Here is a 23,280-nt window from a genome sequence, read left to right as displayed (position 1 = left end):
CAGCTCACCCCACTTGAAGACAGGGTTCTGGCAACAGGAGGCTGGGCCTCACTGGCTTTCTGGGCAAGGACCTTCAGGGCAGCCTGGGTCAGCGGGAGGTTAGCCAGGTTCCTCTTTGTCACCTGTGGACAGCCAAAGGCAGCCCTGAGACTCCGGGGTTCTCAGGTGTCATCTCGGCCACGCCCTGAGCAGACCCCATCTTGCTAGGGTGGGAGGGGACCCGTATCTACAAGGAGCCATGGGACTGGAGTAGGGACTGAGGGGTGGTCCAAGGGGCCATGCCACTGCCTGGGCAGGAAATAGTGCCAGAGTTGGGTTCTGAGCTAATCACATCATTCTCAGAGGGTCCAAGAACACTCCCAGCCCCCACCAGTCAGTCTGAGCTCCACTGGGGACAAGCCTCTAGTCTGGTGGCTGGAACAGCCTCCCCAACAGTCTCCCTCATGCCACTCCTGCTTTCCACACCCACCAGCAACTAGGGAGAGAGAACGAAGAGAACTGGGGGTGACTCCTCCGGCAGCCATGCAGCCCTCAGCTCCGACCTCCATGCACTTCCCCAGAGGGTCCCTGCAGCTGGTTTCCCTGCCTGGAGCGGCCCCCAGCTCGCTGGCCTGGCTGCTCCTCCTGCTTCCACCTCACCTCCTCAGGAGGCCATCCCTGCCCATCCTTTCTAAAGCAGCTCACCCCATCATTCTCGTCACTATTGTTTCCTGCGAAGCACCCACCAGTTCGTGAGTGCTCTATTTTTGGTTTCCTTTGTTAGTGGCTGCCACCCCACTCACTTGGGAACTCCCCAGGGCAGGCACCTCTTGCTCCTGCTGCATCGCCCCCTGCCTGGCAGACAGATACTCAGCACCATCTGCTGGTCAAATGGCCAAATAGATGCAATGACAGCCGCCCAGCTGTGATGAGCCCTCTGAGCTGGGGGTGCCCAACTCCTGTTCCGGCCTCCCCCACCTCTCTCCTGTCCTCTCAGAAAGGAAGAGTGAGGAAACGGAAAAACCAACGGTTGTGGCCCACAGAGCGATGCCTGGGAGCCAGGAGACCTGTGCTCTGGCCATGCCCCATCAGAACAGTGAGCATTAGCTCCACTGCCCAGCACTTAGATCCAGGCAAGGACCAAACAAAAATGCACGGAAAATGGTGGAGGCTGGGAAGTTACTAAGTCACTAGCATGCCCACTAAAAGAGGGCAACTTTTGTTCACGGCATCTCAACACTGGGAGCTAAAACAGAACAAAGCTGGCAGGGCCTCTCGGGGCAGCAGTGCGCTGCCCGGTGCCACATTCCCAGATACTCCTCCTGACTACCCACAGGGGCCCGGGAGCTCGGATGGGTGTAACCAGAGGCCAGGAGAACGCTGGCTGCGAGGAGCAGCTACTCCTGGTGGTGGTGGTGGTGGGTGAAAGCAACTGCGGCCCTGCTAGCAGCACGTGTGGGTACGTGGGGGAGGGCAGGGAGCCTCCCACCCTGCTGGTCTGCAAGGGCCTCCCTTGTCTGCCACATACCTGAGTGGCAGGTGCCTCCTGCTTCTTGCCTTTTGTCACCCGACTGGACACCTCACTGCTGCTGGCTCCGAGGGCTGTCCTTGGGTGGGCTGTGGGCATGGTCACTGCGTTGGATCTAATGGCTGAAATGGAAGGAGATGGAGTGCATGTTAGGTCACAGAAGCCCCATGGCCTCCCCAGCTGTGGCAACACCCAATTTATTAGCCCTTCCCGGGGACCAGGTGTGGTCCCCAGGGCTTCTGCAGCAGAAGCCTGTGTCATACCTTCCCCCAGACCTCTAGGCAGGAACTGTCACGCTGTCCATGCTCCAAGGTTCAGGAGGTCACATGGCTGCTGGGACAGTGACAGTGACCCTGGCTCTCCCCAGCCCCTCCCCACACTCCAGTTCTCGTGATGTCCCCCCAGCCGGCCCGGCTGCCAAACGAGACTCTCCATGTATTTAACACAATCTATGAAAACCACCGTGGTCACCTGCAAAGGCTCAGGTACACGACGCTCACTGTAGTACTGCGTATAAACGCCTCCACGGCCCAAACAGAAGCCCCCACTTTCTCCAACGTGGCGCTGGCTAAATAAACTATGGCATGCCCACCCAAAGGACTGCTCTGTAGCCAGAGGGAATCACGCTGTAAATGTGGTATGCCACAATATTGTCAATTAAAGATTACCGAGCATACGTACAGCATGGTCTCACTAAAAAAAGTTATAGCTTAGGTTTTTGTCAATTTAGCAGCTGTAAAATGTTAACAGTAATTATTCCAGGCAGGAGGATTATAGGTAATGTTTTTCCTTTGGTGCTAGTCTGTATTTCTTAATTAGCCTCACCAAATTAGGCATTAATATCCTCATTAAAAAATGTCATAAAAACATTTATTAACCATTTTTCCTGCTATCACTGGTAGAGTCACAGGTTGCAAACATCAAAGAAATCCCAGATGTGGTCCTGTCTCCCACTGACAGATGGAATCTTCCCTGCAATGTCTGTTTAGGGATCACCTAACTCCTTTACATGCCACCAGGAACGGGAGGCTCACTACCACCTCACAGCCCTCTCGAGGTTCAGGCAGTCAGCTGTTACAAAGCTCTTCCGCAGACTCTGGAGAAACCTGGTCCCTCCTGCCCACAGCCTCTGGCCTGGGTTCTAGCCTCTGAGCTGGTACAGCGAAGCCCTGGCAAATCTTCCTCCTGAGCCAGTCCCGCATCGAGGTGAACCCAGGCAGTGCGCACAGACCCTGCTTGCCCGGAGGCCCTCCTGACCAACAACGTGCTCTGTGACCCTACCAGCCTCCTCTCCCCTCTGGGCGCGTGTGGGCAGCCGCTGGCAGCTGAGCCCTGCCCGGCCGTTGCAGTAGGGCCGTGGTCAGCAAACTGCGGCTCTCGAGTCACATGCGGCTCTTTGGCCCCTTGAGTGTGGCTCTTCCACAAAATACCGCAGCCTGGGCGAGTCTATTTTGAAGAAGTGGTGTTAGAAGAAGTTTAAGTTTAAAAAATTTGGCTCTCCAAAGAAATTTTAATTGTTGTACTGTTGATATTTGGCTCTGTTGACTAATGAGTTTGCCGACCACTGCAGTAGGGGATTAGGCCCTTGGTGGCGGGCATGCTCACCGGGAGTCAAGCACTGCGTAGCGGGGATCACATCCTCATCCTCGCTCTCGGACGAGGAGCTCCTGGCCTTCTTCGGGGCACTTGCAGCCTGGGTGGGCACAGGGGTAGCAGCCTGACCAGCTGGACTACGATTAGGGTCGACAAAAATCAGAGGGGTTTTAATCACCTTAAAAAACAAAAACAAAAACATCCCCCCAGTGATTAAAGGCTGGGCCACGGGGAGGGAAAGATGGGGTGGGGAAGGGTTTGACAAGGCAAGGGGGTCCTGAGAGCTTAGGGCAGCCAGACAGAGGCTGTTCCCCCGGGCACTCACAGCTCCCCCCGCCCCTGCACCTGCTAAGACCCAGCACAGCACCTCACAGCTCACAGGAGCCCCTCCAACCCTCACAACAAACCCCTGAGGTCAGTAAGGTTAGCTCTGCAAGTCCTGAGAGGGGAAGAGAGGTCTAAGGTCACACAGCCGACTTCAGAGGCGGATGCCTGCTGAGCGGACACAATATGCATCCACCTGGGGAGTGGCTCAGCCTGCTGGTCCCACCCACATGTGCATGCAGCCACTGGGATGGGACCAGCAGCTTCAACAAATACCCTGCACAGGGGAAAACCAACAGGTAACACTGAGAGGACCACAGCAGGGTGTGCCCTTATCTGGAGACACGACAGGAAAAATATCAGTCATGAGACCATGTGGATGAAATGGGGACGCCGACGGGCAGGTCGCTTTTTCAGGTGTGACATTATATGGTGGCTGTGCCTTAAAGCGATCAACTAAGTGGAGGATTTGGATGAAATGGGCTGGGAGGGTATGTGCGGGTTCTCTATGTTGGTCTATCTGTGGGTGCGCTTTACATTTTCCAGTTAAGACATTCCAAGAAAAAGCAGCAGCAGCTGCGCCCCGGTACTCGGCGGATTAGCCTGGGACCGCAGCGCTGGCGACTGTGACCACCGCAGGCGCTGCAGCGGCAGCCCCGCGCCAGGGAGTGGGCAGCCTGCTTCCCATTCCCCAGAGATCAGGTCTGGCCCGAGTGCTGCCTTCTCTCTGGCCAGTGGGGAGACCAGGAGGGACCTTCCGAGGTCACAGTCGGGGACCCAGGCCTCCTCCAGGAACCACCCTGCCCACCTCCCACGCCTCAGCCCCAGGGTGCTGTGGGAGAGGAAAAGTGAAAAGAAAGCAGAAAGGCACCGCCCGAGGGTGGGAGCTCTGCTGGGCTCGGGCCCTTCCTACCCCTGCCAACAGCCTCCCCCGCGGCTGCTCTGATCTGCCACTTCCAGAGCCTGCCTGCCCACGTGATGGAAGGGCGAGGATGGAAAGTGGGAGAAGGCTTACAGCTGAGGGAGGGAATCTATATATATGCGAGAAGACAGAGGAACAGATTGTTGGGGACGCAGAGAGGCAACGAACCCACCGAGGCAAACAATAGCGTCTGGGATGTTAAAAGCAGCTCAGCAGCAAAAGCCGCCTCCTCCTTGTTCCACTTGCCCACACCACCGGCGCCCGCCCCCCCCACCCCGGCCCCCCACGGGGTCCAGGGGGTGATCCTACCTCTGCCATGACCTCACTGTGGGGCCAAGCCCTGAGCTTTGTGCCTGTTTCCCACCTGTTGAAAGGGCTGTTAGGCAAGTCAGCCTGCATCCACTCACCAGAGGGGCTCTGATGAGCTTTGGAAACTGCAAAGCACAGTGCACACAGGGCGACGAGGGCCTTTCTTGTGTGGATGGAAAAGGCTCATGGGAAGATGAAGCAGCCTAAACATTTGGCTGTGCCTCCAGGTAGATGCCGGGAGGTAAGGACCCAGCGGGAACACAGGGACTCCCGTCCTACCGCAGGGTCTACCGGCTGCAGAACCAAACCTGCGGGCAGTGCTCACACCTCGTGCAGGAGCTGGGCCTTCACAACTGGGCCCTCATCCCAGGTCGGGCAAAGCGGGGGTGGGGAGCCAAGTGGTACATGAAGGCACCCGCGGTGGCAGGGCTCGAGGGCAGCTCTTCTCCAGAGCCTCTCAGAACGGTCTGGGTGGTTAACCGACCCTGGGCAGCCCCATTCCAGGGACCGAGAAACCCCACTTGCTGGGGATGTGGCCCGGAGCCTCCATGGTGCATGAGCCCCAGGGACTCCCTCCCAGGGGTCAAGAGCCGGGACTGGTAGTTCTTCAGGGGCCTGAGCTCCCTCCCAGACCAACCAGCTAAGCCTGTGCTTTAACACCCTAATTTGGTTTCTTTCAGGTCTTTTTTCCTCTCTGCTCAATCTGAAACGGGCAGGGCCGATGCCTTTTTATTTGGGTAGCTAGGCCAAGCCCTGACACAGACCGTGGCTGGCTAAGCCACAGACCACCCCCTGAAGTCTCTCTCTAAGCTAGAGGGGGGTCGGGGTGGGGACACAGAAGCAGTGAGGGGGAAGGGAGCCACAATCTCCTCTCCGCCTCCCAGCCTGGGGCTCTGCCCACCACTCTGGCATCAATCCCTTTCCCCTATTGATGGGCTAATAATAAAAACAGAGCAAAACGTGTCCGTAGAGAAGTGCTCGGTAAAAGCATAATAACGATAATAATCATAATTAGTGAGCTGGGGATTAGGAGCAAAAATCCCCGTTTGGAGGAGGCAGCCGTGTCCCCAGGCTGTGCCATTTCCCACCGAATCCTCCTGGGGGAATGCACAGACTGCTGACTATTCTTCCTTCTTTTTTAATAGGGACTCCAGAATCTTCAGGACCAACGTACCAATTAAATGTTTCAGTTTAAGCACGATGTTCATTTTAATTGTGTTAGTCTGCCCCCGCAGAAGGGCGAAGCGGCCCCTACCCTCCCTCCCAGCTGTTTAGATCCACAGAGCAGAGGGCAGCCCCAGCCCCGTCTCCTCCTCCCCTGGAGGGCAGTGTCGAGGCAGGGCTGGGAGTGGGCCAGAGTGGGATTGGCCTGGTTCCAACACCAGGTCTGACCACTTGTTATCGGCCATGTCACGCTGGGGCGGTTCAATTGCCTTCTCTGAGCCTCATTCTTTTCTCCTTAAAATGGGAATAATGGAAGGACCTATCCTCCTCACAGGCTGGTTGTGGGGATTAAACAGAATATGCAAGTCTGTGGCTTAGGACAGAGCATGGTGCACAGGAGGTGACCGACAATGTTAGCTGTAGTTCAGAGTTTATCTTGTAATTAGGTATTGAGTGGGCCCATCACTGGGTGCAGGCAGCTCCTGACCTTACTGATGGACTGATTAGCATGTGGTCTGACATGTAAGGGGAGAAGGGCAGAGACCCTACTGGTCTGGGCGATGCAGAACTCTAGCACTGAGGGCCTGGCAGGGGCTCCCAGGAGCTTGGGGCTGGAGGAGGACGAAGGGCGGTGTTACCTGCCAGAGGCCTGGGCTTCACACAGAAGCTTGGCCACCAGCCCAGCAGGCTTGGGCCTGAGTTGGGGAGACAAGTGGGCTTGGTCCCGCCCTCGGGGCACAATCTGGGGAGGATGACCGCAGCAGCAGAGCACGTGAAGATGGGCCTCAGGTGCCTGAGCGGCTCTCGGGCCAGTCCCTGGGATTCCAACGAGCCCCACAGAGACTTCCAGTCCCAACAGGAAGCAGGGATACTTGGGGAGCCGAGGACTGGTGTTTGCCCTTCCTCAGGTTTTCTTTTTTTTTTTTAAAAAATTGATTTCAGAGAAGGGAGAGGGAGAGAGATAAAAACATCAAGGATGAGAATCAGTGATTGGCTGCCTTCTGGGGAACGAGCTCACAACCTGGGCATGTGCCATAACCGGGAATCAAACCGTCACCTCTTGGTTCATAGGTCGACACTCAACCACCGAGCTACACCGCCGGGCCTTTCCTCAGCTTCTTATGGGCCATGAGGATTTCAGGAAATCAACTCATAGGGCCTTGATTCCTGACATCAAATGGGCAATACCACCCGCCCTGCTGCAGGAACAGGCGTTTGCTCTCAGGCAGGGTGCTGTGGACCTGCGCCAGCGCGCAGACGCAGGAGGGAGGATGCCACCCTGCCTGTTTACAGCTGAGCCCCCCAGGCCTCAGAACAGCCAGCACACCCAGCATCACTGGGCTGGTGGTGGGAGAGCCGGCTCTCACCCTCGACTATCTGGCTGAGGCCTGGATGTTCAGACACTCTGAGGCCTACCTCATGTGGTTATTGTGAAGACAAATGTGTCAAAATAGAGGCAAGAGCTCTGGAAACTGTGAAGTGCTGTTTAAATGGGAAAGATCTGCCCTCAACCCCACAGGCCCTCCAGCCCAGCTCTGAGCCTGCCGTGTCCTCGGAGAGAAGGTGCAGCCTACCTGGCTTGCCGGCAGCTCCTCGTCACTGCTCTCCGAGGACCCCTCGGCATTCTTCTTTGGGGTTGCTGGGGCCAGTGTGTTACTTTTGGCAGCTTTGGAGTTTCTCGCCTTCTGATGGGACAAGCACATGGTGGGGGGAAGCAGGCATTAGCTGAGGGGGAGCAGGACTGAGGGACTGGGAAGCCATGGCCAGCTGCAGCGACCAGGGAAGGCAGCGTGCCCCTCCCTATATGCACATGGTGGGGGGGTGCGGGGAAGATGGCACAGATGAACGGACACAAGGGCTGCTAGCCCAGTATGGCCCACAGCCACCGGAAACATCGGCCTTCACTCTGCTTACCCTCCTGCCAGAGCTGACTCTGAACTTGAAAGGGATGTATGAATAAGACACTGCTAAAACCTGAGGACTAAGTGCTGTTGGCCGGGCACGTGCACGGGAGGGGACAGCAGCCTGGATGAGGTTATAGGGGTGAGTCAGTGGCCCCAGCACAGTTCACACTTGGCTGCAACACCCCAGCTAAAAGCCTGGCACAGGGACTTCCAGCTTTCCTTAAGAAAAGGAAGATCCTGCCGCGGGGAGGACACATTCCACAAGGTCACAATTGGCTGGAGCTGACAGGGACTATCTCTCGGATGGGGCAAGAGCTATTTTGTCCTGGTTGCCACCACTCTCTCCCGATAAAAGGCTCAATATCAATCATTTCCACTACACGCCTGAGCCCTGTAAGTCCTAGAGTTTCTTCCCATGAACTTTGGCCGGACACAGCACCCCTGCTGCCTTCTGCAGGCAGGCAGAGGGAAAGTGAGCCAGGTAAGTCAGCTCTTCATCCCCTCTCCCCACACCCAGGCTTCACACTAAGCTGGACGAGCTCTCCCCAGGAAGATGCACGTGTTGGTGTGAGGCCCCGGAAGGGGACGTGACTTCCTCCAGCTCCCTGGGGCCTGGTGGCACCTGCACTACCACCCAAGTCTCCCATGACTCTGACAACTTCAGATGCTTGGCCTCATGTGTCTTGGCAAAGAATGGGAGTTTCTGGCCTAGCCTTCCATGGGGCTGGTGTGTCCATCAAGCTGTGGAGGCCTTGGTAGGTATGGGAGTGCTTAGGACTCCTTGCATCAGGGAGGCCTGGTTTGGGGAAGTTTTACAGCAGGGTTCACCGAAGAGCCCGAATTCTGACCCAGGAATGGGTGACGGTGGCTTGGCATTGTGGCTGCTTCCTCATTAGGTCTCACCTGAGCTGGGGTCACCGCTGCTGGTGCCTCCCCGTCGCTGTCCGACTCCTCCTCGCTGCTGCTCTCCGAGTCCTCTTTTTTCCTAGCCTGGGTGACTGTGGGTCCTGTCTTCCCAGGGGGTGGCGGGGCAGACCCTTTCCTGGGGGACCCCTTGGAAGGGGCCGAGGCAGTTCTGACCTGGGTGGTCTTCCCTGAGGGCTTTGCCTGGAGTGACAGAAACAGAATCAGGGCAGGGAACGCAGAGGGACACAGGAGATGGATGGGCATACGGAGTTGTGCGGTGGGGGACTCCTGACAGGGGAAGCACAGGGCTGCTCTCTGCCCTCCCGGGGCCTCACCGGAGTGGGTGCCTCCCCGTCGATGTCCGTCTCTTCCTCACTGCTCTCTGAGTCGTCCTCGACTGGCCCTGGGGCCTGGGCTGCTGGGGCCGCCGCCTTCCCCACAGCTGGCACAGACACCTGGCCCCTCACCGAGACGGCACTGCTCTGGGGGGTTCTCACTGGCAGCTTCGCCTGAATTGCAAGGAGGTAACGGAATTGAGGAGAGAAGTAAACAGCACAGTTCTTTTTAGGTTGAACCCCACCCTCAGTGTGATGGTGGTGACGCTGCTCCCGCCCGTGCAGGGCCCTCGTCCAGGCAGGGGCCACTGCTTGGTCCTCCTCTCCGCTCCACCCCCTGCACCTCCTGGGGCGCTGGTCCCACTTGCCTTGGCCGGGGACCCCTGTCTGGCTTGAGCAGCTGCAGTGACCACTTTCCTGGAGGCTGATGCTGCCCCTTTGGCTGAAGCCACTCTGGTGGGAGTGGGGTGGGCTTTGCTCTGAGGGGTTTTCACTGAGGCCTTCACCTGGAAGGAAAAAGGCAACCATGGAAGGGAGAAGGTGGGAAGCAGTAGAGCAGTCATCCAAGAACACCGATTCTGGAGTCAGAAGTCTGAGTTTGGATTCTGGCGCCTCCATGTAATAGCTGTGTGAACCTGGGTAAACCATTTGACCCTGCTGGGCCTCAGTGTCCTCCTCTGTAAAACCGGGGTAATGATAAGGCCCACCCCTGGGGTTGCCATGAGGATTAAGTGAGAGAGTTGCAGTGTTTAACAGTTCCTGGTACGTAATAAGCACTGAAACCCATTGTTGAGAGCACTTCTCTTAGTGTCAGCTAATCACCAAGACTATCTACAGCCGAGGTGCTTTCGGGGCTCCCTTTCAGCGAGGTGGCCCTATGATTAAGTTCTAGCTGATGGAATGTAAGTTGAGCACACGCTGGACTCTCTTACACATGTAGGAAACATGTGTCTTTTTCCTTCTGGCTGAGCTAGTAGCTGGAACTTAAGCAGCCAATTTGGTCTCGGAGATGGGGGCCAGCTATTGAGGAGGGCAGAACAAGGCAGAAAACCATAGTTTGAGATTTTTCTTCAGCTTAACTTTATGTTAATTGATTCTAGGGAATCCCCCAAATGCCTATCAGGGTCGCCAGCAGAGATGAGAACAATAAAGAGAGAAATCCTTGACAGTGTAGTGCAAGCATGTCAAACTCATGGCCCTCGGGCCGCATGTGACCCACAACGAATACTTTTGCGGCCCAGCCAATACAACGGTATGTAAGACACATTTTAATAAAAATTTCGTAACTTAATTTTTACAATATACTGTTATACATAATTATTAATAACGAACTACAATGTTCACTATTATAATAATGTTGCATCTGTTTCCCTTATGTGCCTTATGCGCAGGCGCACCATCTCTCCACTAATACTAGCAGCGAATAGTTTAGCAGCCAACTGCCAAGTCATTAGTCTTGTACTGACTTGTTTGGTGTGTGCAACAGGAAATATTTCGCTTTCAGAGAACAAGAAAAATAGGTTTATTTGCGTTGTTTATTAATTTGTGCAGTTATTCAGTGTCTGGTAAGTTAATGTACAAGAAAAAAATATTAATTTTTATTAAAATGTGCTATTATTTTATGTTAATGATTACTCATTTATTTCAGCCCTTTGTATTCGGCATGTCTCTATCAAAATAAACCTATGTTTCTATGAAAATTGAAGCTTTTGTGTGTGTTTTTTTGCGGCCTGCAAAAACTTAAACCTTGTTTATTAGGCCCATGCTAGCCCTTGAGTTTGACATGCTTGGTGTAGTATATGAATGCAAGCCCTGCTAATATGAAATAGAACAAGCAATTTGGCAGCACCTTAAGGCCCCTGCCTCTGTCAGAGATGTCACTGGATCAGTGCCAGAAGAAATCCTCCATACCCCTGATTCCTCATCTACATGAGAACAAATGAAATTAAGAGTCAATCCCCTAAAGCACAGCCTACATATGACTTAAGGCCATGGTGCTCAGTACAGCACTCAAGTCATCCATATTGGAATAATGACTCTTATGTACACAAAACAAAGGCACAAAGACTAACCTGACCTTACAGGTGTTAGTAAATTTAAAAGGACTGAAATCATACAAAACATATTCTCCAGCTACAACAGGATTTAATTGGAAATCAATAACAGAAAGAAATCTGCATAATCCCAGATATTTGGAAATTAACCTACTTCTAAACCCACAAAAAATAAAAATAAAAACTGTATCACTTCAAAATCTATCGGATGAAGCTAATGTAGTCCTTAGAGGGAAATTTAGAAAAAAATAGTACCAATCTAACAAACTCAGAAAGCAGGAGAGAATATGACCCAACTTATTTTATGAGGCCAGTTATCACCCTGATGCTAAAGCCAGGCAAACACATTAAAAGAAAACTACAGACCAATGTTCCTCATGAATATAGATACAAAAACCTTTAACAAATGATTAGCAAAGGAAGTCAACACATAAAAAGGAGTATACACCACAACCAAGTGGGATTCAAGAATGAAAGTTTGATTTAATACCTGAAAATTAACTAATGCAATATATGAATAAAACAAAACAAAAATTTGACAAAAATCCAACTCCAACTCATGATAAGAATTCTGAATAAATTAGGACTAGAAGAATACCTTCTCAACTTGATAAAGGGTATCTATGAAAAAACTACAGCTAACATTGTACCTAACACTGAAAGACTAAATGTTTTACTCCTAAGAGTAGAAATAAGGTAAGGACGGCTGCTCTCACCACTATTCAACATGGTACTGGAGGTGTTAGTCAGTGCAATAAGGCAAGAAAAAGAAATAGAAAGACATCTAGAACAGAAAGGAAGAAGTAAAACTGCCCTTATTTGCAGACAACATGATCTGTGTATAGAATCTACAAAAGCCACTAAAACTGATAAGCAAGCCGAAACCGGTTTGGCTCAGTGGATAGAGCGTCGGTCTGCGGACTGAAAGGTCCCAGGTTCGATTCCGGTCAAGGGCATGTACATTGGCTGCGGGCACATCCCCGGTAGGGGGTGTGCAGGAGGCAGCTGGTCGATGATTCTCTCTCATCGATGTTTCTAGCTCTCTATCCCTCTCCCTTCCTCTCTGTAAAAAATCAATAAAATATATATTAAAAACAAAACAAAAAACTGATAAGCAAGTGTAAAAATGTCAACATACAACAAAAGGTCAGGGCCAGAAGACACCCTACTGCTCCTTCAGCCATTCTCACACAAGGGCACTTAAATCCTGAATCATCTTCCTGAGTCTCTGGCAAATTTAGTTTTCTAGAACCAATCCTCTGTCTTTGCTGCTCTGTTTTGGACCTTGATTCCCAAATGGATGGTTTAATTTGAGCTGGGTTGGCGTCTGTGAGCAGATCAGAGACTATCTGACTCATTTCTGACCCCCTGAGAGCTGAGCAGTGTGAAACCCAGTTAGCATGCATAGCATTTTGAGGGTGAAGCAAGGTAAGTATTACCTCACTTAATCCTTATAATCCCGCAACAGAGGCATAGTTACTATCCTCATCCTTCAGGTGAAGGCATGGAAAAGGTGAACAAGACTCCTCTTATCAGCCCCGTCTGATTTAGCAGAAGCTCTTCAGACTTCCTGAAGCAATGATAGGCACCATCTCTGACAAGGGCATGGGGCTGTATAGCTATCCCCTAGAGAGAGATTAGCGTCTCTATTTTTCACCCTGAGAGAGAGTAAGACCCCAAATCCATATCATTACTGTGGCTGGAAAAGTTTTGGCCAAGGTGTGGCAGAAGAAAGTGAGAAAGACAAAAGGCTCTTGAGGCAGCCACTCTGGGGCAGAGGCCCAGCTCTGACCCTCACTGGGTGGCTGAGCTGGAGCACATTACCAAACAATGCCTTTAAACTCCAATTTCCTTCTGCAGAAATCAACACAGATGATCACCTATCTCATGGTACAGGTGGGAGGCTCAGATGGGAAGACAAATATTTAAGGGATCAGCATACTGAAACTTGTTTTGGAATGTGTCCGCAGCTTGGAAAAAGTGGATGGGAGACTGTTGGGCCAAGACTTGGGGAGGGCACATGTGTAGTTTAAAAGTCCCATAAGGTAATAGTGAGAGGGGAACCAAAAAAACCATAGAAATGTGTGCTCTGGTAGAGGAAAAAAGAAATGACTAATTTCTAAGTGGTTATTAAAAGAAAAGCAACAATTAAAAATAATAAACGGTGGGTGGGTGAGTGCAGGGAGTGAGCTATCTTCACCTCTCCCAGTTCTTCCAGGCTGGGAGATGACTCGATTCTGTTGCACAACAGCCTGGCCGCCCTCAGGGAGATGAGAGCTGGCTGTGTGCAGGCCCCTTGCTGGGTGTGGCAGGTGAGATCTTGTTAAATTCTCAACCCTGTAAGGGTTGATTTTCAATTTACAGGAGAGTAAACAGAGGCCCTGATGGATTATATCACTTTTTAGGGACTTGAACCCAGGTCCCTAAACAAAAGGTCAGGGCCAGAAGACACCCTACTGCTCATTCAGCTCAACCCCCAATGTTTGCTTGAGGCTGAGCTGAGGCTGCCCTTGAGACTTGTGCACACCTGAGGACAACAGCAGAGCCCAGACAAGCCCACCCTCAGCCCTGTCCCAGACACTGACGTGGGTGGGATGGGCTGGCTTCTCCTAGGCCTCACCTGTGCTGGAGCCGAGGGAGCCTCGTCACTGTCTGAGTCTTCCTCACTGCTCTCTGAGTCTTCGTGTGTCTTAGCTTTGACCTGGGCCAACATGGGCCCTGCCTTCCCAGGGAGTCCCAGGGCGGTCCCTTGCCCTGAGGCAGCTTTCACTGGGAGGTTTTTCCCCACAGACTTAGCCTAGAAGGACATGGAAGAGAACTATGTCACAGGAACCCAAAGGACCACAGGGGCTGGTCCTCAGTCAGCCAAGCACACTGGCCTCACCTGTGGCCCTGCTGTGGCAGGAGCTGCCTCCTCCTCACTCTCTGATTCCTCGCTGCTTGAAGAATCCTCTCCCGGCCTCTGGGTGCCCCTGGCCACAGCCGGGGAGGATGTGCAGGCTGGTGACGTCGCTGTGCCCACTCGCACTGGGGGGACCTTGGCAGATGCAGGGGTAATGGGAGTGCCCTTCCTTGGGGAGGCCTTGGTCTGAGTTTTCATAGCCGGTTTTGCCTGAGGAGACACAGAAGTCAGAGGCTGGAGAAGGACCCTGGATTCCGAGCCTCCATCTACCCTGGGCTGAAGCAGTCCCCAGAGCTCCCTGTGGAGCTGACCAGTGGGGCCGCTCAGGGTCAGGCTATGCTATGGCCTCACCTGGGCTGGAGTCGTGGCCGCAGATGCCTCCTCCTCACTGCCCGACTCCTCACTGCTGCTCTCCGAGTCCTCCTCCTGCTTCCGGGCCTGAGCCAAAGTGGCTGCAGACCCTGCCTTCCCAGGGGGTGCTGGGACAGCGCCTTTCCCAGAGGGTCCCGTGGCTGAGGTGGCTCTGCCCTGGGAGTTTTTCCCCAAGGGCTTTGCCTGGGAGCGACAAAGGACAGATTAGGGCAGGGGGCCCACAGAGGGAATGTGTGTGAGGTAAGATAGGTGAGGAGGGCAAGTGGGGGACCAGTGCTCTAGGTGCAGGGGGAAGGACAAGCCCATGGGTGGCTCTGCAGGCAGGGCACAGGCCATGTAGTGTCCTCCAGCCTCACCTGAGCCAGGTTTGAGGTTACAGGTACCACTGCTGGCGCCTCCTCCTCACTGTCCGATTCCTCACTGCTGCTCTCCGAGTCCTCCTCTGGCTTCCCTGCCTTGGCCTGGGCAGTTGCAGGCCCTGCCTTCCCGGGGGGTGCTGGGACAGCCCCTTTCCTGGGGGACGCCTTGGCGGGGGCCGAGGCAGCTTTGACCTGCGGGGTTTTCCCCGAGGCCTTCACCTGGAGCGAGAGAAGCAGAATCAGGGGAGGCAGCCCAGAGGTGGATGTGAGGAGACCCAGGAAACCAGACAGAGCAATGATGCCGCACACACCACGCTGTGAGAAGGGGTGGGGCAGGCTCGGAGCATGCCTGGGAATGGGAGAATAAGTCTTTGTTTTGTTAGTCCTCACCCGAAGATATTTTCCATTGATTTTTAGAAAGAGTGGAAGGGAGGGGGAGAGACAGAGTGAGAAAGAGAAACATTGATGTGAGAGAGACACATCAATTGGTTGCCTCCTGCACAAGCCCTGACCATGGCCAGGGATTAAGTCTACAACCAAGGTACATGCCTTTGACTGGAATCGAACCCAGGACCCTTTAGTCCGCAGGCCGACGCTCTATCCACGGAGCCAAACCGGCCAGAGTGGGAGAACAAGTCTTCAGAAGGCCTTTTGGCACAGGCTCTCCTTCCCGGGCCTCACCTGAGGTGGGGTCTTGGCAGCTGGCGCCTCCTCCTCACTGTCCGATTCCTCACTGCTGCTCTCCGAGTCCTCCTCTGGCCTCCCTGCCTTGGCCTGGGCAGTTGCAGGCCCTGCCTTCCCGGGGGGTGCTGGGACAGCCCCTTTCCTGGGGGACGCCTTGGCGGGGGCCGAGGCAGCTTTGACCTGCGGGGTTTTCCCCGAGGCCTTCACCTGGAGCGAGAGAAGCAGAATCAGGGGAGGCAGCCCAGAGGTGGATGTGAGGAGCCCTGGGAGACCACACAGGGCAATGACGCCGCACACATCACACTGAGAAGGGGTGGGGCAGGCTCGGAGCATAGCTGGGGCTCTTTGGCAGCAGGAGACCCAGTCTTCAGAAAGCCTTTTGGGGGAGGAGGGGGGAGAAAGGCTGCGGGCTCTCCTTCCCGGGCCTCACCTGAGGTGGGGTCTTGGCAGCTGGCGCCTCCTCCTCACTGTCCGATTCCTCGCTGCTGCTCTCCGAGTCCTCCTCTGGCTTCCCTGCCTTGGCCTGGGCAGCTGAAGGTCCTGCCTTCCCAGGGGTTGCTGGGACCGCTGCTTTCCTAGGAGACCCCTTGGCAGGGGCTGAGGCAGCTTTGACCTGGGGAGTTTTCCCCGAGGCCTTCACCTAGTGAAAGAGAAAGGGCAATTTGTTCCCTTCTTCCTGAAAACTCTCTGGCGACACCTTCAGGATAAAGCAGAGGCCTTAGTGGGGCTCTCGGGAACCCCTGCTTCTCTCCTCACTCCCTGCCTTGACTGATGCTCTGACCTGGCCTATCAGCTCCATTCCTGAATCCTTCACACCCCCTGCCCATTTCACCTGGCCTCCTCCTCCGGGTCCCAGACAGACACCAGTTCCTTATGACAGCGTTCCCCTTGGGGAGGCCCTGCTCCAGTGCCAACTCTCCCAGGAAGCCTTCTTTTGCCACAGAGGCAAATGGTGGCTCTCCCCCACAACCCTAGACCCTTCTCAGGCCGAGTGCGATGAGCAGCACCTGGTCCTCCCCCGCCATGGCCCGCTAGACCCCCCCCCCCCCCCCCCCCCCCCCCCCCCGCATCTTTCTAGCTCCCAGTCATCCTGAAACACTTGCTGAACTGATCTGGTCCCACTTGTCTGTGAAGCCAAGCTCCTGGGAGGGAAGAGTTCAAGGTGTGCAGGGGCAGCTCCTGAGGATGGGGTGCAATTACCTCCACTTCCGACTCATTGCTCGAGCTGGAGGTCTCCTCGCTGGAGCTGTCGACCTGGCCTGCTGATGCCAATCCTGCGCGATGCATAGGGAGGGCACTGAGGACCACCCCTCCCAGCCCCACCCGCACTCCACCACACCAGCTCATCGGAGCCAGGTGCTGAGCGCACGAGCCTCATTCAGCTCCAATGTCTACTGAGCTCCATAGCTGAGGTGCATTCTACTCTCGTGCTGTTTCTGAGGCCCTAACACTTGTGCCAGCTTAGAAAAATCTCCCTCCTGCGTACACTGAGGCAGGCAGGACAAACGCCCAAACCCAAGCCTCTCAGTTTAGTCTCTAAGTCTCCTAGAGGGGCCTTATACGCCCCCTGAGATCAATAAGCCAGAAAATACTCCACCACCCAGGCTACTCAACTCCCTCAGCAAAGCCTGATGCATCCCTGTGGTTGATTCTCCCTCATCAAGGGAGGGGAAAATGGCCTGAGGTGGGGCCTCGTTGTCATGGAGACGTCTCTGAATTCCAGAATGTCCCAGAGCTGGAAGCAGCACCCAGGCCTGCCTCCCGCCCACTCAGGGGGCTTCTCACCAGGCTTGGCAGTGGTTCCGAGGGCAGGTTGTGGTGTGGAGTTCACAGTCTTGTTGCCTTTCTTGGTCTCTGCCTACAGAGAACAGGTGACAGACACACTTGGGTATGGCCTGGTGAACTAAGAACACGGACCACATCTGATCCCAGCTCTACCACTTCCTAGCCCTGTGAGTTTGGACAAACCACCTCCCTACCTGTTTCTTCACCTTTAAAGTAGAGCTAAAAATGGTGCCTCCCCTCATGGAGGTGTGGAGAGAAGCAGGTGACCTTTCTGGGGACACAGCCGTTACTTGCTAAGTGGTTGGTTGCAGTTTGTTGTGGTTATTATCATTATTTTATAATTATTTTTACAGAAAAGGAAAGAGGCCCTGAATGGTGAAGGGACTCGGCAAGATCCCACAGCTGGTAAGGGCTGAGATTCGAATCCAGGATGGGCAATTACCCACAAACCTACCCTTCTCTCACGGAGACTGTCCCTTACAGGGCACTTCAACTCTACGGGTAACAGCTTGGGACACGGTCCCACTCACCGTCGCTTTTTCTTTCATGCTTGATGGCAAAACCGCCCCCACGACTGAGGAGTTGGTGGACGCTAGTCTTGGGGCTGCAAAACACAAACACCGCTGGATGAGCCAGGCGAGCCTTTTCTCATCTAGGAACAGCGAACAGGTTTCCGCTCATGCAGGAATCGGTGTAGCTGCCTGGTGCTGTCACAGGTACGGATGGACCTGAGGCTGAGCCCAGATTTGTGGGAAAGAGCTCTGTGGTACATTAGCCACGTCCACCAGGAGCCAGAGAGAGGCAAAATGAAAGCTACGTGTCTGCATCCTCGATGGAGTCCCAACTCCCTGGTGACGAGACAGAGGCCCCCAGAGGAAAAGGACGGGCTCACAGTCCTGCTACATGCTACCAAGAAGGCACTGGGGCCCTGACCGGTTTGGATAGAGCGTCAGCCTGCAGACTGAAGGGTCCCAGGATCGATTCCGGTCAAGGGCATGTACCTTGGTTGTGGGCACGTCCCCAGTAGGGGGTGTGCAGGAGGCAGCTGATCGATGTTTCTCTCTCATCGATGTTTCTAACTCTCTATCCCTCTCCTTTCCTCTCTGTAAAAATCAATAAAAAAAAAAAAAAAAAAAAGAAGGCACTGGGAACACAATGTTTGGTGCGGAGGAAGGGCTCAAATAAATACTGAAACAGACAGGTGGCCTTTCTGAAATTCCCCCTAAAAGGTCCTGGTCTTCCCACAGCTCACTGAAGAAGCTGGAGGCAGTCCCCTGGAACAATCCAATACCCAAAAGCTTGTACCTAAAAGGTGCCGGGCCCTGGGCTAAGCCCCCACAAACACCAATCATGGGAGCCCCCCAACAGTGCCCAGCATGCAGGGCCCTTACCAGCTTTGGCGGTTTCCGCTGCCGCCTCCTCCTCCTCTTCTGAGCTCTCCGAGGTGCTAATGGGGTCTGACACCCGGGCCTTCTTGGCCTGCAGCGCGGCATCTTCCTCGGCCTTCCGCTTCTGGCCAACCTCCGAGGTTCTGCAGGACAAGGGTGACTGGCTACACCAACTGGTTGACAGGGACAACTCCAGGAGATTTGGAAAGAAAGACCTTCCCACATCCTGCCCCACCTCCAAAGGAAATATGCATAGAGTTTTGATGAAGACGTAGTGTAGATGAAATTCTGCATTTTCACTCATTTCATGAAGCAGGGGTGGGGAACCATTTTTCTGCCAAAGGCCATTGGGATATTTATAACCTCATTCTCGGGCCATACACAATTATCAACTTAAAAATTAGCCCGCTTAAAAAAAAAAAAAAGACATAAAAATTAGCCTACTATATTTGGTCATTTAATTAACTTAGCCCTAATGCCATGGCAGGGCCAGACCAAATGATTTCTCGGGCTTTATACGGCCTGCGGGCCAGATGTTCCCCCCCGCTGTCATAAAGTGTTTTTTATAACTGTCTAGTGGTCTTCAAGATAATCCGGAATGGTCAGTAACATACTAACAGTAGCTAACCGGTGTTGAGAGACAGGTGCTAGCATCTGCAGGCCACCCAGGGTTCTCCCTCCTCCAGAACTTTCGGCACCTGCAGTGCCCTCTTCCTAGAAGACTCTGCCCAGGTCCTCCTTGTCTTCAGGCCTCAGCTCCAACACAGCCTCCTCAGAGAGGCCCTCCCCGATCACCCTCCTCCCCCAAGATATTCTCAGCCTGTCATCCTGTTTCATTTTCTTCAGAGCACTTTCTCGCTCTTGTTATTTTACTTACTTCCTGCCTGACACCCCACTGCACAGTAAGGTCCGGGGAGGAGGAGGGACCTTTTCCAGCCCACTAAGGTACCCTTCACACACAGCACACGTCTCGAAAAATGAATGACTAAGTGACTTGCCCAGAGTCAAAGAGCAAGTCTGGGACTAAGGCATTGGCAGGATAAGCACTCAGATGGCTGAGTCCCTGGAACTTTCAAGGATCATCTCTTCGACTCCACCCTCCCACCCCGAGGGAGTCACTGTCTATGCCCATGCTCTCCAGCTATGAGAGATTGCTCTGCCACAGTCTGGGGTGTGCTGCTCAGGTCCCTGGCTCCCTGCTCAGGTCTCCTTGTTGAGACTATCCTGTTAAAAACAGGTTTCATATTTTACATGTATCCATTGTTCTGCCTCTCTTCCTAACAGAGTGTTTTACAAGGGAAGGGGTGGCTCTTAGTTTGTTCCCAGTTATATCAAGAACAGTCCTGGCTCACAGTAGGTGCTATATAAACGGGGGGCATGGAGGTGGGGGGAGAAGATGCCTCCAACGGCCAGGCTTAGCACTGTACTTACTATTGTTATCATCATTTTACAGAAGACGACACAGGCTCAGGGAAACCGTTTGTCCATGGTCATACAGCTAGTTGCTGGGTTTGAATTTGCCAGGAAGCACTAGGCTCGGCTTCCTCTGGTGGGTATGAGGGTCCGTCTCACTCAGTACCCCTCACCCACAGGGGCCAGGGGCAGGAAAGGGCTTGTGGTGCAGCTCACTGGAGCGGGTCTCTGGGGAAGGAAGTGCTGTGACTGGTACCCAAGACACCCGGGCAAGTTGGAGAGGGTGAGGGAGAGGAAGTGTGGGGTGTGCTCTGTGCTTGCTTTAGCAGCAGAGAAGAGTAAAAAATGAAGGCCTGGCTGGGCTTTTAAAGACCTTGGAACCTGGGATCCCACCCATGCCGTTCCTGCCTTTGCTTACATACCTCTGATAACAGGGAGCTCACCACTCCCACTGTAGCCTATCTAATTTTTGGACAGCTCTGATGACCAAGCACTTGTGTTCAGAAGCTGAAACCTCTTCCTAAAGCGGGCACATACGGATCCCACCTGTCACCCAGGGCCCCAGAGAACATGCCACTGCCTTTGTCCTTACAGATGTGCAAACAATGGTCCCCTCACCTGCCCCTTTGCCATCTCTTTTCCATCCTGGGCAATTCAGTATTCTCTATGGGACATGGCTCCAGGTCCTTCACTCACCTGGTCTGCTGACCGGCCAGGGCATGGAGAGAATACAATTGTCCCCTCCTTCATTCTCAACCCATTCTTCTGTTTATGCACCCTTGGATTATTTTTCAGTCCTTGAAAAGTACTTAAGTTCTTACATGCTTCACAGGCATTTCACACTCAACATGTCCTTGAAATTTCCCCCTCCAAATCAGGCTCCCTTGCAACTCCATGCACAAGTCAGATACCTGGGATTGGACTGGATTGCCTCCCCAACCCACCACAGATCCTCAGTTCATCCCTGAATATTCCTGGAACCTACTTCCTACCTTCTACTATTCCTGTCTCAAGCCCCATCAGCTCTTGCCTGGATGATGATGCCCAAGCTACAGAGCGATCTCATCACTGCTTCACCCTTCCATGGCTCCACGCTCTTGGGATAAAGACACAACTTCTCACTATGGATGATCAGGCCTTGCATGGGATGAGCCCTGCCGACTGCCCAGCCTTATCTGCACTGTGCTCACGGCTACAGGCCTCAGCATCAGCAGTTCCTTCTGCTAGGTACACTCCACCTGCTTCTCCATACCTATCGCCTAGGTCACTCCCCCACTCCCTGCAGCTTTCAAATCAAAGGTCACTGCAGGAAAACTTCCCCTAGAACCCCATATGAGGTTTATGTGGTTTTGGCACCGGGTACCTCTTTTTCGTAATCCTTATAAGCATTGTAATTCACATTCATTCGTTTCATTCTTTGATGTATGCCTACCTCCCTGACTCGGAAGTCAACTCCAGGAAAGAAGGAGGCATGTCTGTCTCATCTCATAACACATCCATGCTTACAACAGGGCTTGGCATTTAATAAGTGCTCAATAAATGTTTGCTGATTGAATGAATAACGTTACTGAGAAGCTTCTGTCCTTATTATTATTCAATATTGATTATAGCTCTCAATATCCTCTTCTACTACCAGACACCCAGCCGTGTGACCTGCCTTCCTGGGGGCGATAATGGTGTCTACAGTGGGCTTTGGGGACAGATCTTAGGCCAGAGTAGTACCCTAGCTTATTCCAAGCTGATAGTGTGTTCCAAGCTTGGGGTGTCCCTACTCCACACTTTCAACACCATCAGACTTACTGTTGCCAGTGCGTATAGATGTCCAGAAGGGTTACAGGCTGAGCTGGGAAACTTTTCTGCAGAGAAGAAAAGGGAGAGCAGCAATTAACCTCTCAGCACAGCAAGGGTCCTCCTTGGCTCCTATTCTCCACAATCTCACAACTCGCACAGACAGGTGGTTGAGAAGGGGGGCGTCTTTCTGCTCTGGGAAATATGTCTGCTTGCCCTGCCATTACCACCCAAAACCCTGTAGAGACAAGCAGGGCAAGTATTTCCAGTTAAAACCTTTTAAGACAACATGGTGGTGAGAGGTGCCTTTGAGAGACTGGGCTGGAATGCTCCAGGCTAGCATTTCTCCAGTCCCCAGCCTCCCTGGCACGTTCCATGCTTAGAGGCCACAAGAAGGGCTCTTCCCGCCCCTGACCTTTTAAAAGGCTTTTAAAGGCCAGGCTGGTCAAGCTCCCCGGGGCAGTAGGAACCACAGCCCAGACACCGAGGCATCCAGGTGGCATGACTACAGCCCACTTATCCACTGGGAAAGTACTGGAGCCAAATGGTGCCAGTCCCTTGACAGAAGCAGAGGGAACCAGGTGAAATCCAGGCCTTTGGAGCCAAGGCCAGAGGGCCCACTGTCTCTGCAAGTATCAGGAACCTGGGATGCCAAGAGCTCCAGGGAGGCTGAGTGAGCAATGTGCGGTGACGGCAGAGGGCGTCAGGGCTCTGGGCAGAGTGACCAAGAGGGTACCTCTGGAGTCAGGCAGAACTCCTGACAAATTAAACAGCTGGGCTCATCTCTTCACCGCTTCACACTTCAGGATCCTTCTTACGACATGGGGGTGACAGCAGTACCCACCTAGCTAACAGGCCTGAATGGGATCCTCTAGTCAGTGCCCAGCACAGTGAGCCAGTAACACTGAGACACCAAGGACCAGTCCCATGATGCTCCTCCCCAGGCACACTGCCCTCCTCACTGCCCCTCAATGTGTCAGGCCACCCTGCACCCATCAAGACTTGCTATTCTTTTTGTCTGGAATGCTCTCTACTGCTAACTATACAGCTCCCTCCCTCCCTCCCTTCCTTCAGGCCTCTGGCCAAATGGCACCTCTCAGTGGGGCCTCCTGACCACCCTAGTCATAACTGGGCATTCCTATCCCCCTTTTCCTGTCTTATGTTTATAGCTAGCACATACCATCACCAGACACATGATATCGTTAGCTTTTAAAATATTTGTCACCTGTCTGTTCCTGCTAAAATGTACCCTCTACCTTTACTTAGGCAAATGCCCCAGGCACTGTCTTTTGCCCTCCTTAGCTGGTAAGTGATATAAATGGAGAAAGAAGAGCAACTAAAGTCTAAAGAGGATTGGAAAAAGCATAATGTCTTAGGGCCCATCACCCTCTAGTCTCTCCGGGAGATCCTGAGAGCAAGCATCCACTGGAGCCAAAAGGATATTGATTAATCACTTTATCAGCTTAAAACCTTCCAGGGGCTTACCGTTGCTTTTCAGATTAAGACCAAACTGCCTACAGCAGGGCTCCAACCAGCACCACCACACCCCCTCCCACCCGCAAGGGACCTCT

The 23,280-nt window shown here is 53.5% G+C and overlaps 1 protein-coding gene across 1 annotated transcript in view; it reads right to left on the bottom strand.

Annotated features, from left to right (window-relative positions):
- Window positions 1-23,280, bottom strand: part of TCOF1 (treacle ribosome biogenesis factor 1) — a 31,641-nt gene that overhangs the window by 7,138 nt on the left and 1,223 nt on the right. The window contains exons 2-19 of the mRNA XM_054718039.1: window positions 21,722-21,777; window positions 18,512-18,651; window positions 17,651-17,724; window positions 17,121-17,193; window positions 16,536-16,609; window positions 15,766-15,975; window positions 15,333-15,542; window positions 14,649-14,870; window positions 14,272-14,475; window positions 13,903-14,130; window positions 13,639-13,815; window positions 9,333-9,470; window positions 8,965-9,138; window positions 8,627-8,830; window positions 7,394-7,504; window positions 3,113-3,278; window positions 1,508-1,629; window positions 9-122 (exon numbers count right to left, since the gene is read on the bottom strand). Of these exons, the coding sequence (XP_054574014.1) occupies window positions 9-122; window positions 1,508-1,629; window positions 3,113-3,278; window positions 7,394-7,504; window positions 8,627-8,830; window positions 8,965-9,138; window positions 9,333-9,470; window positions 13,639-13,815; window positions 13,903-14,130; window positions 14,272-14,475; window positions 14,649-14,870; window positions 15,333-15,542; window positions 15,766-15,975; window positions 16,536-16,609; window positions 17,121-17,193; window positions 17,651-17,724; window positions 18,512-18,651; window positions 21,722-21,777 (2,697 nt within the window). The remainder of the gene's footprint in view (window positions 1-8; window positions 123-1,507; window positions 1,630-3,112; window positions 3,279-7,393; window positions 7,505-8,626; window positions 8,831-8,964; window positions 9,139-9,332; window positions 9,471-13,638; window positions 13,816-13,902; window positions 14,131-14,271; window positions 14,476-14,648; window positions 14,871-15,332; window positions 15,543-15,765; window positions 15,976-16,535; window positions 16,610-17,120; window positions 17,194-17,650; window positions 17,725-18,511; window positions 18,652-21,721; window positions 21,778-23,280) is intronic.

Source organism: Eptesicus fuscus, chromosome 6, assembly GCF_027574615.1.
Source record: "Eptesicus fuscus isolate TK198812 chromosome 6, DD_ASM_mEF_20220401, whole genome shotgun sequence".
Taxonomy (NCBI): Eukaryota; Metazoa; Chordata; class Mammalia; order Chiroptera; family Vespertilionidae; genus Eptesicus; species Eptesicus fuscus.
Note: the sequence above shows the minus strand (reverse complement) of the source record. Positions and strands in the feature narration are given on the sequence as shown.